Source organism: Ceratotherium simum, chromosome 11 (genome assembly GCF_057802395.1).
Source record: "Ceratotherium simum simum isolate JZ-2026a chromosome 11, ASM5780239v1, whole genome shotgun sequence".
Taxonomy (NCBI): Eukaryota; Metazoa; Chordata; class Mammalia; order Perissodactyla; family Rhinocerotidae; genus Ceratotherium; species Ceratotherium simum.
In genome coordinates, this window is record NC_141910.1 from 3,208,006 (window position 1) to 3,225,469 (window position 17,464).

The 17,464-nt window shown below is 42.1% G+C and overlaps 1 protein-coding gene across 2 annotated transcripts in view; it reads left to right on the forward strand.

The window, feature by feature from the left end:
* The first annotated feature begins 3,406 nt into the window (after positions 1-3,406).
* Positions 3,407-17,464, forward strand: part of SUCLG1 (succinate-CoA ligase GDP/ADP-forming subunit alpha) — a 40,351-nt gene continuing 26,293 nt past the window's right edge. The window contains exons 1-3 of one of the 2 annotated variants that reach the window (XM_087436497.1): positions 3,467-3,525; positions 7,568-7,762; positions 13,865-13,968. In XM_087436497.1, the coding sequence (XP_087292623.1) occupies positions 7,708-7,762; positions 13,865-13,968 (159 nt within the window). In that variant the 5' untranslated portion in view covers positions 3,467-3,525; positions 7,568-7,707. Of the gene's footprint in view, positions 3,526-7,567; positions 7,763-13,864; positions 13,969-17,464 lie in introns of both variants that reach the window. The other variant, XM_004437201.3, reaches the window with a different exon arrangement.

Below are 17,464 nucleotides of genomic sequence, written 5' to 3' on the forward strand. Positions count from 1 at the left end.
AGCTCAGGGCTGATCTTCCTCACACACAAAAATAATAATAATAATTCCCACTCAACATAATTTAAAACTTAAGGCTTTTTTTTGTGTGTGTGAGGCAGATCAGCCCTGAGCTAACATCCATGCCAGTCCTCCTCTTTTTGCTGAGGAAGACCGGCTCTGAGCTAACAGAGCGGAGCGCGCGCACTTAACCGCTAACCGACATGGCCGGCCCCTGAAACGTAAATCTTATACCTAATTCAAAGCTCCTTCCTCACTCCCAGGCCTGGCATGACCTGTGGCTCCGCAACCCGCAGCTGGGAAGGAGTCAGTCTGTTTTCTTCTCCTTCTTTCCCTCCTGCTCAGCTTCACTGCCCTACTCTGGGCTCCTGCAGCGGTGGGGTGACGCTGGGATAAAATCTCTTAGATGGTGCTATTTGTGGCTCTCTCCTGAAGGTCCATATGCTCTGGAACTCTGGCACTTTGTTGGCTTTTTGGTAGATCCATTCCTCCTCCCCCGCCTAGGGAACTACATCTGCAGAGTATCCTGAGGCAAGTTTGTGCTCTTTGGCTGACCTCTTGTAACTCCCTCCACCCCCCTCCTGCCCCTGGAGGCAGGTCCATGATCTTTTATGCTGCGGTTCCTTGCCCCAGCAGATGAGCCTTAGGAGGAAGCTCAGCTTTTTTTCATGGCGTCCATTTCACCCATGGGAATATTACACACCTTGCCACACCAAATACTGCCCTGCCTCCAAGGACGGCTGTTCCAGCCAGCCTCCTGTCTTGAGTTCTCCAGGCAGGAAGCAGACATTAGTCTCTAAGTTTAGGTCCGCCATCCAAACTCAAGTTTTCCTGAGCATTCTTTGACCAGATCTACTCTAGAGCACTGAGGTGGACTCATGAATTTCTGCAGTCCTGCAGGGATTTAGTGCCAGTCTTCTTTTTCTAAACAGCCCTCTCCCACCAAGCTGTCTGGGGGTGAGAGGAAAGGGGAACATTCAACTGACAACTCATGACCCAGAATTTCCTCATTCAGTGAATTCCAGTATTTTGCTTATTTGAGCCGGCTGGGGTGTGAGGGGGAGAATCCAAAGACAATTTTGACCTCCTCTTACCAAAATCTGGCGAAAGGTAGCGCCTAGGCTGCCCTTCTTAGGAGGTGCAGGTACATATGGGCTGTTGCCCTCAGCTTTGGGGCTTTAGCCAAAATTCTGACACAAATGGAGATATCCTATTCCATGTCTGGTTACTCACATCAGCAAAAGCTTCAAAATGTCAACCTGCCATGTGAAGAAGAAAGTTCTTATCTTTAATGATAATAATGACCATTTACCGACGGCATACAAGGTACTAAGAACTTTACGTATTAATGCATTAACTGCTCACAACACTATCATGAGATAGGCAGTTTAATCCCTTCTCAGTGAGAAAATCTGAGACGCAGAGGTCACACAGCCACTGGCAGAACTGGAATTTGAATCCAGATCTGTCTGACTCCAAAATCAATCTGCATATAAAGATGAATGGTGTAGTTAGTGTCTACTGCAATTGTCTCCCATCAGTGAACTATGGAATTGGGGTAGAAGTGTAGTTATTATGAGGGATTGAAATATCCTTAGGTCCATCAAACATTGTGTGTGGGTTCAATAAATAAATGAATTTGGTATTTCTTATATATCAATTCAATTCAACAAATAATGAGTTCTCTCTTTGTGTCAGGTATTGTTCTAGGTGCTGGGGACACTTCAGTATACAAAACAACCTAAAATCCCTGTCCTCGTGGAAATAAAAATTCATTAAAACTATACCAAAATTAAATTTTTTGTCATGATAGTGAACCAAGTGGGCTTGCCTCCTGGTGAGTTAAATAAGACTCTACACCAGTGGAAGTTGTCTCACGAAGTAAAGTGTATTTGCAGTAAATAGGAGGCCATGACGAATCATTTCCAAAGTCATGGCGTCCCGAAAAAAGGAAAGCAGGAACATTTATTTGTTTGGATAATGAATATTCAAAAGAGAGAGGTGGGTATTCACTTGCACAGGTTCAGTTGGAGAACATGCTTCCACATAATGAGGCCTAAGCTCCTCCTGGAGAGATCTCTGCATTAAAAATAAGACAAAGGTCATAGGCATAGCTCTTGTGGTGAGGTTTGGTCAGTTTCAGGATGGTTGGTGGTTACATCTCCTTAACATACAAAAGGGAAAGAAACAACTTGGAAAAACAGTTAATTGCTTCCAAACCCACCTTTGAGTTTCTCGAGGCCCCTAGTGGGTGACAATCACACATTTTACCAATTAAGTGAAACTAAAAATATAACTATTATCATGTGAAGGCTCAGGAAGAACTTTTCTATTTAAAATGAGTCTTCATACTGGACCTATTTGGAAACCACTGATAATATTTAAATGATCACAGGACATGATCCATTAGATGAGGGAGGGCTTTTGTGTGCAGGCAAGTCCAACCTGGGACTGACAATATCTGGGTCATAGAGGAAATACTGGGCAATCTCCTTAGGGAGGTCCCACTCATACATCACCCAGCTCAGTATCAATTACAATGACTACTTAAGTAAATTAGGATTAGAATTTCATTTAATAAAATGATGAGGAATCTCAGGAGCACAGTTGGAGGCAGGGAGGTGGATTACTTTATCTCTTGTTTACCCTTTGACTCGGGGACTGTCTGAGGTTCCTTCTAAGGCTCTTACAGCAGTGGACGGTTTGTTCAAACAGGGAGCAGTCACATTTAACCTACAACTATAGTCCTCCAGATTCCCTAGGGAAAAGCCACTCATTCACTTAGTACTCGTCGAAGACTCTATGACAGCTTGTTTTACCCAGAGATCTACAGTCCAAAAAATTAAGCGTCAGTAAGGTAGCTTTTGGTGTGTCTCGTCACGTCCATACCTCACCGTACACTAGCAGGGGTTCAGATTCACTGATGGTAATCCTTCCGGGTCCTCGCCGGGGTAGGCGGAGAGGAGTCTTACCCTCTGCATATGGCAGAAGAGGAAAATGAAGGTGCACACCGGCCTAGGGACACGGAAAGTTCTGCACCGCACCTCACAGTTTCCTCACTGCTTCTGCCACCTGCTCTCCTGGTTTGCCTTCCCCCTTCTCCTTCGCTTCGCTTCCCGGAGGCCCCACTTAAACTAAACAAGCGGCGCCACCGAACTACATTTCCCACAATGGCGCGCGCCGACCAGCTTTGCGTGGGGTTTTCCCTAAAATGCCTTGGTAATTAATGTTGAATGAAACCCACAATTTGGGGAAGATCCGAGTTACAGTCTACTTCTCCGTGAAGATTCCTTTTTTCTTCTCCACCTGAGAGCCCCAGTGTTGGGTGAAGAGGCCTCGGCGGAAGGAAATTCATTCAGGCGACTGCCCTGGCCATCCGCTTCCTCTTCGTGCCTCGGCCCTGCCCGGGGGCCTGCGAGTGTCATTGGTGAATGACCGCAGCCCTTGCTGCCGCCGCTGCCACTGCAACCATGGCCTCCGGCAGCCCCGGCCTCACCACCGCCCGCCTCCTCTTGCGCTCCTTCCTCCGTGAGTCCGGCAGGGACTCTCTCCTCCAGGCCCCGCGAGTGTCTGTCCCTGCCGGGCGCAGTGTCCTGGTCCAGACCGCGGCTGGGCTTTCCGGGGCGGGACCTCGGCGGGGGCCGGGAGCCGGGAGAGTCTGGCCCCAAATCGGGGACCCTCTGAGGGGGAGGGGAGAGGTTTGCTGGAGATGTGGCCCGGGGAGTGACCTAGGCTGCTGGCGGATGGGGACGTAGGGTGGCTGAGCCAGGATTCGGGTCTGCGAACCCTGCGGACCTGGGGGCATGGTCTTGTGCCCGCGGTGATGAGTGGTGGGATGGGGGCGGCATCTGGACTGGCGCTATTTGGGAAGGAGAGGGAGGTGATCCAGGATGAACTCAGCTGGGAGGGTGAGTGGGTTGAGAGGCAGGGGAAGGATATCAGTAGGAAATTGGCGGGTAAGGCTGATCCGTGTACAGAAGTTCCTACACTTCTGATCATCCTTTCTGTAGATTGTAGCGTCAGCGGAAAGGTGGGTTCTGCACCCAGAGTCAGCATAGCCCAAAAAACTCCTAGATGCTTAGGGTTGGCTGGGACCTTAACCAACTTATTTACAATGTTTCCACCAGGCGGTGTGAACCCCCCAGCTCCTGAAAACTTAATACCCAAGATTGCTAATCTTTGAGTAACGCTGATTATTGAAAATTCTTGCTATGTTCCAAGTCTCTATCTTTGTTAGGTAGGTTGTGTAGGAAGAGACTTTGGAATTAGGCAGATCCGGGTTTGAAGTCTGGCTAGTCCTGTACAGTCTGTAATAACCTTGGGGATGTTTCTAAATGTACACCTCAATTTCTATTTCACATCCCATGAAAATATACCATATTTTAGTGATTCTGAGACACCATCACTTGTAAGATGCAGTATTATTTTGTCTACCACTGGCAGTGGAAGATGATTGCTAATTAAAGTTGTGACACACCATTGCTTGTCAGATGCATCCTGATTTAAGAAATTTTAAAAAGTGAAAAAATGTGCATCCTAGAAATGATGAAGTACAGAATGATCTGGTTTCATTGTGCAGAATAAGTGAAACAATTTATATAAAGCCACTGGGATGTAATAGACACTTCACTAAAGTTAATTTTCTTTTCTCTTCCTTTCTTCCACTTTGTCTTGAATTCTGCTTGTACTGAATGTTGGATGAGACTTAATCCATTTCTTGAGAAGATTACATTCTAAAAGTGCAATGAGTGTGCAACAATAGCTACACTTAGTTACTAGATCACTTGAGGACAGACACTTGGCTAGATAACTTTGGCAGGTAGGAAAAAGTTGGGTTTATTGGGAAAGGTTTTTGGAGATTCTTACTGTATAATTTAAAGGACAGTTGAGGGTGTTGTAGGCAGAAGGAAAAACGTGGTTAGTTATACCCATGTCTTTCTCTTCTGAGGTCTTTCTCGTCTGAGTTTCTGAAAAGTGCTAGCCTCAGATAGGTCTGCTCTCTTAGTAGGAGGAGAGTCAAGAAAGAAAGAGTGTCTAAAAGATCAGAATCCTTAAGAAATCATCTAGTTTAGCATTCTGTTGCTGGAGTGGTCTGCGATTATCCTAGTCATGTGATTAACCCGTTATTCAGGGTCTGAGGGATCTGAGATCTAAACCAAGTTATCTTCTATATTAAAGGGGTTACAGACTACAGTGTATAAAAACCTCTGAATCCCCGAAATCTTCTCTTTCTATGCCGCATTTCTAAGCCCATTTCTACTCCCATTGGAAAAACAGCAGCCACAATGATATTACCTTGCAAACTTTTTTTTAAGGCAGTCACAAATTATTTAGGCTCTGAGGTTAGTAATGCTAGAGATGCCAGGCAATGTTGTTCCCTCTATTCTCTTAAGTTTCAGTTGATGGTTCATTTCGTGCTGAAGGTCATAAGTGTTGCAATATTGATTTGAGTTAGAAAAAAAAAACCCAAACACTTGTAGATGCTTTCAAGAGCCCGGTTGAGGGCAGCCTAGAGTGTTTAGAACTTCCTAAGCCAAAAAAACCCACCCAGTTTTATAGCTTGTGAAAAAAGAGCAAGAGTCCCGTTAAAGTGGGGAGAGAAAATAAAATGAAAAATGGGAAAGATTTCTTCCATGACAAAATTTCAGGATTTTATAAGCACCTTTGAAGTTGAAATATTAGTTTGTCAAGAAGTATAAAGCAATGCAAGGTTGTTTTAAACATAAGCCAGGAGTTCCTATAAGTTGGATCTTTTACAATAAATAGGGAACAAGAGTCAGTATTTTTGAACCTCAGAATTATGGTGTTTTAATGCCAGAAAGTGAACCTTAACAATCCAACTGGTCCTATTTCTTTGTTTGGCAAATGAGGAAATAAACCCAGAACATTTTCCTAGTCAGTATCAGAATGGGTACTAGACCTCAGGTCTCCTGACTCTGCGGTGGCCTTTCCACTAATACATGCTGTGTGATACTTTGAGGCTCCTTTTTGAAGTTCTGATTTTTTTTTTTTTTGGGCAGTCTCAGTGGTTTGTGGAGAAGGTGACTACCGTGCTCAGAGGTGCCACCTGCCTGTTTGCCATGTTGTGGAGGCCTGTTTTGGAATCAGGAAAACATTTAGAAGTATAGTTTGGAAAAGGGGACCCTCAACAGTGATGTTTCCGATGCTAGTATGTGTTGCCATTGTGTCTAAGAACCAAATCTTTATTTCAGAGATGCAAAATGGCCTTATCTAAATGAATCAGTGTAGCCATGGGAAAGTGATTTGATTTTTCTGACCTCAAGCTTGTTTTTCCATGGAAACATAATTGGGAGTGTTCAAAATAATTTCTCTAAGTATGGGGGAACAATTTCATTTCCCTGAAGGATAGGATTTTGTTGCTATAGGCCCATATGTTTTACATTATATTTGTAAAATTGGGATGTCTTATAATTGACACCTTATAGTAAATTAGCAGCATTTTTTCTTTCTTACTAGTACTTACTAGTATTTCTTAAAATCAGTGGTGTTTTAGATTTGGTGACATATGATACTTTTAGCCAACTAAGCTTCATTTGTTAGTAAATATTAAATGAATATATAATTTTGCGTTTGAATAGTGGATTATTCGGGGTTGGGGAGTAAGTGGCTGCTGAGCTGCTCTGCTATATTTTAAGTTCCTTTATTGGTAGGGACCATGATGGCCTGTATATTAACATATGCATAATATATATGATTAATAACATTTGTTAAAATCATGAATACATGCATGAACAAATGAGTGATGAGGACATGGTTTGCGAGGTGCGTTGGAGGAGGAGTATTTTCATGAACAGGGTCACAGGTTATTGGTTAGGAGCATGAAACTGGTCATATAAGGCCCTGGTTTGAGTCCCATCTGGGCAGGTGCTCTTTGGCCATAGTTGCATCATGAATCCCGCAGCCATCTTATAAACGATGTTGTTGCTCTCTGTGGGGAAGAGGACTCAGCATGTGGCTGACTGGTACAAGTTTATCACCCCTGTTGAAAGCACATCTCTCTCAGATTACTCAGTCCCTTTTCTTCATCACCTTTATTACAGTTTGCACTTTTGTAGTTTTATGTTTCTTTGTTTAATGTTTACCTGACAGGGCAGGACACTTCATGTGGGTAAGGCTTGAGTCTGTCTTGTTCACCCCTGAATCCCTAGTACCTGGCAAATAACCTGGCATAGTGAACGTCTCAAAGCAATTTGGTCTTCTCATTCTGCATTAGTAATAATAATGATAATAAATAGCTAATAGTGAAATAGCACTTGCTCTACCCTAGGCATTATTCTACGTGGTCTGTATATGATTAACTCATTTAATTCTCATATTGCCTATGAGGTACATAGTATTTTTACAATGTTTTTACAGTGAGGCTGCACCTTTAAAAATGTTTCATAATTAAAAATTTACCAGTATATGTGTGTATACTATACAATATATGTAGACATGGATTAGTATATTTATACATAAACATGTAAGATATGCATGAGAACATATGTAAAGCATTTCTGGTTGGACTTATTTGATTTTAAAATACGAATTATATGTTCTTTCTTTTTAGGAAATCATTTACCTTTGTGCTCACATAGGATGTGAACCCAGTTGTGGGAATGTACTGGGCACTTTGCTGCTCAATTTGCAGGCGTCATCTTATAGCAACATCGCAGCCTCCTCATGGGCAGCTGTTAATTCCATTTTCAGATGGGAAGACTGAGGCTAAGGGAGAGCAAAAGACCTGCCCCAGGTCACCTGGCTGGTGAGCGACAGAGCGTAAGATCGAGCCCAGGCTGTCTGATCCTGGGACTGTGTTCTGACCTGCTCTTGGGACACAGTCCCAAGGTTACGCTGGCTGATTTCTAGGAACTTGAAGTGAAGGTGACTCCACCACTTTCCCTGGAGATGACCCGAGGTGTGGCGGCTACAGCCTTCAGCACTGGGAAATCCATCCTGGTGGCCAGCCTCAGGTCTTCCTGCTGCCCTAATATTTAATTTAAAATCCTCATTTCTTAATATTAGTAAAGTCAGATATCTCCTTGTATGCTGATTTACCATTTGTCTGTCATCAGACTGTTGTCAGTTGTGTTTCTTGTTTATGGCCTTCATCCATTTTTCTGTTAGACTTTTGTTTCTTCCTTCCTGTTGGCACTTCATGTGGCTAACTAAGGTTAATTCCTTGTCTGTTACGTGTTATGAAAACACTCTCCTGGTCTGTCACTGCCTTTAATTCTGTCTATGGTATGTTTTGCTTTAAGTTCTTTCTTTTCTCATATAGTGAAATAGTCCATTTGTATTACATCACCGCTTCTGGACTTTATTTGTTTAAAAAAAAAGGTTAGCATGGAATTTGTACTATATTGATAAAGCTTTGAGGACCACTAGCAGCATTTAGGGCTAGATTTCTGTGCAATCTTTATACAAATTTTAGGGAAACCTATGATCTTTGCATGCACAAAAATAGATGTATGTTTTTTCCCCCTCTTTCCTGATAAGCTGGAGTTCAGGATTGACATTTTCCAAATTCACACAAAAAGGGATGAAACTTATGACATTTAGCTTGATATGTGTTTCTTTTTTTTTTTTGTGAGGAAGATCAGCCCTGAGCTAACATCCATGCTAATCCTCCTCTTTTTGCTGAGGAAGACCAGCTTTGAGCTAACATCTATTGCCAATCCTCCTCCTTTTCTTTCCCCAAAAGCCCAGTAGATAGTTGTATGTCATAGTTGCACATCCTTCTAGTTGCTGTATGTGGGATGCGGCCTCAGCATGGCCAGAGAAGCGGTGCATTGGTGCACGCCCAGGATCCGAACCTGGGCCGTCAGTAGCGGAGCGCGTGCACTTAACCGCTAAGCCACGGGGCCGGCCCCGATATGTGTTTCTTTTATAGGCCCTGTCTCTAGTCCTGAAATTCAGTCAGACATTTCCTGTGCGTCTACTCTAAGCCACTGTTCCATGTACCTTGGGAGACACGAGGGTGAACAATACATGGTCCTTACACTCATGGGATTTACAGTTAGAAGTTCTAAAAGTTTTTAGATGATACTTGAAATAACCTTTTTTTTTTTAAATTTCTTTCTTTCTTTCTTTTTTTTTGTGAGAAAGATCAGCCCTGAGCTAACATCCATGCCAATCCTCCTCTTTTTGCTGAGGAAGACCAGCTCTGAGCTAACATCTATTGCCAATCCTCCTCCTTTTTTTTCCCCCAAAGCCCTAGTAGATAGTTGTATGTCATAGTTGCACATCCTTCTAGTTGCTGTATGTGGGATGTGGCCTCAGCATGGCCGGACAAGCGGTGTGTCGGTGCGCGCCCAGGATCCGAACCCGGGCCGCCAGCAGCGGAGCATGCACACTTAACCGCTAAGCCACGGGGCTGGCCCCTGAAATAATCTTGAAATAAATTTAACCTTAAATAATTTTACTTAGAAATAATGTAGTAAAGAAAGTAACAAAATGTGAGCACCTATCTGCACACATTGTGTAGTATTTATTATCTACCACATGAAAGTGTTTACAGGTTCCGTTCCTCTTACTCTGGGATCCCCTACAACACCCCCACTTATATTCAAAAGTCGTGAATGTCATGTGAAGATTTAAGGATTCCTCACTGTACAATGTTTTATTTAAATGTGAATTTATATGAATTAATGCAAGTGAAATTCTCAGGAAGTTGAGTAGATTGACTTTCTAATTGAAAGGTGAGAAATATTTGCAAAATGGTTTGGCCACCCTATGGCCAATCCTAGAACATGGCATGCCCTATGTTCTAGATTTAACTTTAGGAAATAGTTTGCTCTAGTTATTTGATGGTTTTGTCACAGAGATTAACTTTGTATTTAAAACAAAATATGATTGAGCCTCTTTAAGCAGTGGACAGACGATTGAAGATGTATTCAATAAACCACACCACTTTGTATTCTTCAGGAGAAGTACAGTAGGCTATTTTTCATTTCTTAAGGCATTTGATAGATAATTTCGGTGGAGAATAAATGAAATAGGGAAAGAAAGTGCAAAGAGCCAGTTAGACAGATTTCATGTTTACTAGTAGTTTGTACTTTTTACCAGCCCAAATTAAAGAGAGTGGTGGGGTTGTGGGAGGGAGGGTGAAGAGATGCGGAAGTGGGGATGAGGAGAGACTGTTTTCATGGGCAGCCTCCATCCTGTGATTCCGGGCCTTGGATTATGTGAGGTGGAGAAAAACGAGGAAAATGATATAGTCGCTTAAAATTTGGTGTTTTTCTTGGAATAGAAGCATATTGTGCATTATTTCCATCTGAGTGCAAACAAATATCAAAAGAGAAAGAATTTCCTTAATTCTATGATGTCAACAATGGTGAGATTTATCATTGATTTAATAAGGGTATTACCTTAAATATATCCACCATTTGTTACATGCCTTACATGTCATGGTGGCATGGTGTGGTGGGAGACTGAGGATTGGTCCTGGCAGGAGTGTGTGTCACTTGGAGCTGTAGACGAGGCAGAAATTAAGGTGAGGAGAATTATAATGTACTATAATATACAGCCAGCCCTTAGGTCCTCCTCACAGCCTTGGCAACTGGGAGAGCAGATGGGGCATGGCAACTGGGAGAGCAGGGATGGGGCAGGTTTGTCTTTTGGTGTGGGGTGAGTTTCTGAGATTAAAAAGGCATTTGTGGTGATTATGGAACACCATCGTGGCTTGCTGGGTGCCTCAAGGTTTTCCTCTGGCTTTCAGAGGCCATTTGATTGCCAGCATTTCTCATTTGCTTGACCTACATGTCCAACAGCAGTATTCCAGAATAGAAGGATATAATGGTTAGTGGTTCCTTATCTGGGACATCCTGTGTCTGGTTGATCCCTATTGTGTGTGGGCCAGGACTAGGGCAGAGAATAAGGGAGTTTTTAGTTGCAGAGAAGTTACAGCCATGGCCAGGAACTAGACAGACCACTTTGCTTTCTTTAGGAGGTTGGAGGTCAAGTATTGGGAATTTTAGGAGTAAACTGCTGGTAGCCCAGGGCTCAATTTAGAGATAGCCCCAATGAGGAATCTATCCCTTAACCCTACCCTCTCTTCTCCCCCAGCTCCCAACCCTCTACACTCCCCCTTCCCCCCACATACGCAGACTTCTCTACTTTGGGATAGGAGAGTTTATCTACCTCAAATGTCCAAGGCCTATTCCTACCATAGTACTTTTCACACTGTGTGGTTATGGCTTGCTTTATGTCAGTCTAGATAGATTGTGTGTTCTTTGAGGGCTGAGATTGTCCTATTCAACATTTTATCCTTGACATTTGGCATTGTGGCTTGGCATAGGTGCTCTCCAAATGTTGCTTGGATAAATGAATGATCACAACAACCCCAGGAACTGGGATATGTGCTTGATTATTCTAGCATCCTCTCATTTCACTAGCAATGAAACCTCGTCTGGCATCATACAGGATTCTTGTCAGGACAGAATGTGGTCAGGAATTTCATTTCCTTATTTTTGAACATATATTTTGGGGTTGGCTCAAAGGCGATGGCACCCTGTTAGTTCTGGCTTACCTGAAACTAGATCTGTGTGAGCTTGGGCTCATACAGTAGAGGGGGAGATCGCATACACACGTGCCCATACATGCCCACACATATGCATGATAGATGTCCGAAGATCCACTTCATTGGATGCTATAGAATGTCAGGGTCATTGCACAGGCTCAGCAATACCAAAGGCTAGGAGACTGTCTGGTAGGTGAGCTACTATTCGTCACACTTTCTGATGCAGTTTTTATGAGCACCAGAGATCTGGTGTTATGAAGTCTTGAGCTCCACAGAGTTGATCTAGGAGGTCTAGAGTAGGAGAAGGTAGTGATCTTAGTTGTTCTGGGTTTGAGGCCATGCTTTATGGATGTAGGCAAACCTGCCTTTCTCAGGGTATAGGGCCACTCCTGCCCTTGTGGAAGGAGAAGTGAACTGTCTGATGTCTCCTTTCTTAAATTAATGAGCATGAGGGTACTTGTGGAGGACTAAACTTGACCTTCAAAAAGCAAATATTTCCTTTAGCAAGTGTGGGCTCCAGATATCCTGATTTTATCATTTGATCTTGTAAATAAATTTTCTACTTCTTGTCTGAAACCTCCTGATAGATGGAGCATTTATTGAAGATTCCAGGAGTGGGAGGGACTGGTGGAACAGATTCTGCCAGGAATAGCGGCAGGAGAGGAAAGGGTATAGCTCTTCCACAAGTGTTGTGGTTGTGGGTCTCCAGCTGGGAGAACTGGGAGTCAAGGGCAAGAAGGGGCCTTGAGTGACAACACTGGCTATAGTGGGCTCTCAGGCCACAGTCCCTGTTGTAGTGTCCTCTGGCCCAGGGTCAGGTGATTAGCTGTGCATACTGTGCTAGGATTGTGAAGGACTTGACCTTCATTGCTCCCTCATGGCCCCTTGTTCAGTTTCTAGTCTAGTCCAAGAATGTGTAGTTAGTTGTCTGTGACCCAACAGATCGGTGTGCACACAACACTCCTCTCCTGGTTGGTAAGGGCAAAACCTGGGCCTTTCTCTTCTCTAGAGGTACAGGGGTCTCCAAAATTCAGAGTTGTTAGATGCTAAGGTCAGTACCTGAGTTGAAGATGACTTAACAGATGCTCAAAGGGCTAGAAACAGATTAGTTATTGGACTTGAGATCTAAGGATTTAGGAGGGCATAAGGCAGTGGTTCAAGACAGAAGACATGGAGTGGACTCTGGACAAATATGGACAGTTGCTGAAAGTAACTTAGATATTTTTTTACTTGTTTCTCCCTCATCTGCTTTTTCCATTTATTTTATTTTCTCTATTTCTTTTATACGTGAGGTCTTGAGTCTTGCATCAAAAGAGATCAAATTAAGTAATTTTGGGTTATATTTTAGACAAGTTTTATTCTATGACTTAACATTTAATATTAATATTATTGTTGGGGAATGAGTTGCAGAGTTGTTGTTACTAGTTCTCATGACAAAGTTTGCCTCTTAGCTCTCCTGTTGTTTATAGATGTTGGGCTTAAAGGGGTTGGGTCACATGGGGAAAACGTGGCTGTTTAGTAACATTATTAGTGGGGTTGATACCTAGTAGTCAGTCCCTGGATTTAATTTGAGCCATTTGTCTTTGAGCCCCCATTTTCTTTCTGAGGAATGAAAATGATGAACTTAAGCTTTTCTTTCTCAGTCCAGAAAAAGCTACAAGATTGTGGTTCTTGGTAAAGAGGGAATCCTGGAGAATAGGACAGTGTCTTTTTTTGTTTGTTTCTCTAATCTATTTTTTTCTGTTTGTGAGGAAGATTAGCCCTGAAATAACATCTGTCTCCAATCCTCCTCTTTTTGCTGAGGAAGACTGGCCCTGGCCTAACATCCATGCCCATCTTCCTCCACTTTATATGGGACGCCGCCACAGCATGGCTTGACAGGCAGTGCCTCGGTGCGCGCCTGGGATCCGAACCCTGGGCTGCCGCAGCGGAGTGCGCGCACTTCACTGCTACACCACCGGGCCAGCCCCTAATCTATTTCTGATGGAACATTCAAGACCTCACATATAAAAGAAATAGGGAAAATAAAATAAATTGAAAAAGTAGATGAGGGAGAAACAAGTAAAAAAATACCTAAGTTACTTTCAGCAACCTATCGCAATGAAAACTGAGAAATCGAGGTAGTTACTAAAGCCAGCTCCCCATGTTTCAAAATCAGTAGAAAGTAGAGCACAGATGAAGTGTCAGTGTGTCAATATGTATCATTTAAAAAGTAACATTTAAAGTTGCTGTGATTGCAAGATAGCTCCTGCATTAGAGGGTTTTTTTCTTTTTTGTCACCAAGTTCAATTCATGGTCCAAAAGTTTGGAAAACTTACCATGTGTCCTATTTTATTTACTTCTCAGTGCAACAGAATGGAATTCGGCATTCTTCCTATACAACTTCCCGGAAACATCTCTATATTGATAAGAATACGAAGGTTATTTGCCAGGGTTTCACTGGTAAGCAGGTATGTGTATCAAGATTTTTTTTAAGATGTATACTAGAGCTACAAAAAAATTTAACTGTTTTCTGTTTTTTTGATATCACAAAAGGTACAATGCATGATTGTTGTGGAAAAGTATACAGTAGAGCAATGGAATTGTATCTTAGGAGGAAGTTAGGTGCTATAGTCAGCCTGTAAGATGAAAATTGTGTTTAAATTTACCTTGAAAATCTCTCCCTACGAGTATATTATGTTGAAAACCCACATATTCTCTTTCAGCAAGTATAACACCACTGGTTTTCTTTTTTTTTTTTTTAAAGATTTTATTTATTTAATTTTTTCCCCCCAAAGCCCCAGTAGATAGTTGTATGTCATAGCTGCACATCCTTCTAGTTGCTGTATGTGGGACTCGGCCTCAGGATGGACGGAGAAGTGGTGCCTTGATGCGCACCCGGGACCCGAACCCGGGCCACCAGCATTGCAGCGCGCGCACTTAACCACCAAGCCACAGGGCCGGCCCATACACCACTGGTTTTCCTTCAGCATTGGAACAGATCACTGTTTCTTTAATTAAGCACTGGATGAAGTAGAAGGCTTATGTTTAGGCGATATAGGAAAAAATACAGTTAAACACAGATGAGTGTGGGGAATTGTTCAAGCCAGAGAGGCTCTTGGGAACTGAGATAGGCAGAGGAAGCAGCACTCTGACTTTTCCCATCTCATACTCTCTGGGGGAATGGTCTTCGAGGGGACTGGCTGGCAAAATTGCCTGAAGTATTTTAATTTGTTCTCATCCATCTACATTCATTCTCTCTCCCTATCCCGTGCCTACATCATAGGATTTGCAGAAGTTTAAATGTATCTGTGATGTGATTCGACAATAAAAGGCAACATAAGAATTTCCTTTCTTTCCTTCCTACCGTTCTACTCCCCTGGAATTCCTTCTGTTAACAAGTTGATATGTATCCTTCCAGATATTTTGCTTGCTCATACAAACATATGTATACTTATATAATGTGCACTCTACAGAGTTTATTCTACAGAGAGAGATATATATATATAAAATATTATACAGTATATCTATCATCCATTTATATGTCTATAAAATAGATTCATAAAAGTAAAATTGGGTGTCAAATGTTCTGTGTACTTAAATATTTTAGGGCCGGCCCTGTGGCTTGGTGGTTAAGTGCGCGTGCTGCAATGCTGGTGGCCCGGGTTCGGATCCCGGGTGCGCATCAAGGCACCACTTCTCCGTCCATCCTGAGGCCGAGTCCCACATACAGCAACTAGAAGGATGTTCAGCTATGACATACAACTATCTACTGGGGCTTTGGGGGGAAAAAATAAAATAAATAAAATCTTAAAAAAAAAAAAAATATTTTAACAGCTACTGCTAAGTTGCCCTTTAAAACATTTGTACACATTTATAGTTCCACTGTAGTAGATGCACAGATTTTTTTTTTTAAATGAAGGAATACTACCAAATCAATTAGAAGATAACCACGAGTCTTAGCCTAAAGTATCCCTTTCTTTATTAAAGGAGATATGGCAAGACAAAAGCGGTTAATGATTTTTTTTTTGGTAATTTAAAAGTTACTGATTTTTTTTTTTTTTTGGCCAGCCCTGGTGGCCTAGTTGTTAAGTTCAGCGTGCTCCACTTCAGCGGTCCGGGCTTGGTTTCTGAGCACGGACCTACACAGCTGTGTTAGCGGGCATGCTGTGCTGGCGGCCCACATACTAAAAAAACAGAGGAAGATTGGTATGGATGTTAGCTTAGGGGGAATCTTCCTCAGCAAAAAAAAAAAGTCAATGATTTTTCTGTAATTAAAAGAATGGTCATGTCCATTCTGTGGTATTTTGGTAATTTAGAGCAGGAAGTGGCACGCTTATTCTGTAAAGGACCAGATTGCAAACATTTTAGGCTTAGTGGGCCATGCAGTCTCCAGTTACAATTACTCAATAGCATTGTAATAGCAAAATCAGCCATAGATAGTATGTCAGTGAAGGGGCTGGGTTATATGCCAATAAAACTTAGTTTACAAAACCAGTGGCAAGCCAAATCCCTCAGGCCATAGTTTACCAACCCCTGATCTAGAGAATGATACCTAAATATCCAAATTTCTATAACTTTTGTTTTTAAAATACTTAGAAATTGCTTTAAAATTATATAGTTCTTTTTTCAAAAAAAATGGGTTTGGTTAGAAGGTTATTTCATGTAAAATGTCCTTTCGTCTTTTGACTTTTTTCTGAAATAACTGGGCACATGAATGTGAATTGCAGTGGACTTTTCTTCTTTTCCTTCCATTTCTCTACTATCTTAAAAAAACAATCCACCACCAACAAAAAAAGAAACACCCCAAATCTTGAAATTTTGTTCATAGGTAAAATTGGTTTACTTATTCTTTCTTTTTTTTTTTTTTGTGAGGAAGATCAGCTCTGAGCTAACATCCATGCCAATCCTCCTGTTTTTGCTGAGGAAGATCGGCCCTGAGCTAACATCTATTGCCAATCCTCCTCCTTTTTTTCCCTTTTTCTCCCCAAAGCCCCAGTAGATAGTTGTATGTCATAGTTGCACATCCTTCTAGTTGCTGTATGTGGGACGCGGCCTCAGCATGGCCGGACAAGCGGTGCGTCAGTCCGCGCCGGGGACCGAACCTGGGCACCAGTAGCGGAGCGCGCGCACCCAACTGCTAAACCACGGGGCCGGCGCCTGGTTTACTTATTCTGATAGCCATACATTTTATGAGTATCACTTCCACATGTATACATTCTAAATAAAGTTGACGCTCATCTAAGATTTGAAGTACATTTTATCACCCCTCTGCCAATTAAAATATGTATTCATTTTGTTAGCATATAATTAAGTGTTTGATTAACTCAGATTCCCCACATAGGTTTATTATGTATGATTTTGTTTTTCTCCTTGCTAAACTTTATATGATCCTCTGACATTTTAACCCCTGACCTTTCCTTTTTAAGAACCATTGTCCATGGTGTAAGCACTGTTTGAAATTGTCTCTGCTTCCTAAATTAGGTGATGGTTTGCCTAAATACTGAAATCCAAGGTTGGTTTCAGTGTCTTTCAGTTATCTACAATTACATTGTTTCTCATTCACTTTTCTTTTTTTTTTTTTTTTTAGGTAATTGGGAGGCTTAATTGCCTCAGATTTGTTGGTTAAGATTCTATTATTATAGAGGTAACAATGAGGCCTGAAATTTAGAGTTTATCGTGGTAGAAAATCTGCATTTTGTCTCATTAGTTTCTTTTTTTTGAGTGCGCACATTGTTCCACATACAATGAGGAGTATTTGTATTTCAGAGTGGATTCCAACAATGCAGATTTCCAATGGGTGGAATTTCTTGTACTGGCTTTTAAGAGCTGCTAAGACCATCAGTATTCTTAACTGTGGTCTGGATGGTGGTAATGGGAAAACTAAAGAAGATAAGCTTATTAATAGGAAATGTTATCCCTGTTTAGCACTACATTAGGACTAAAAAATTGGTCCATTTGAATTTA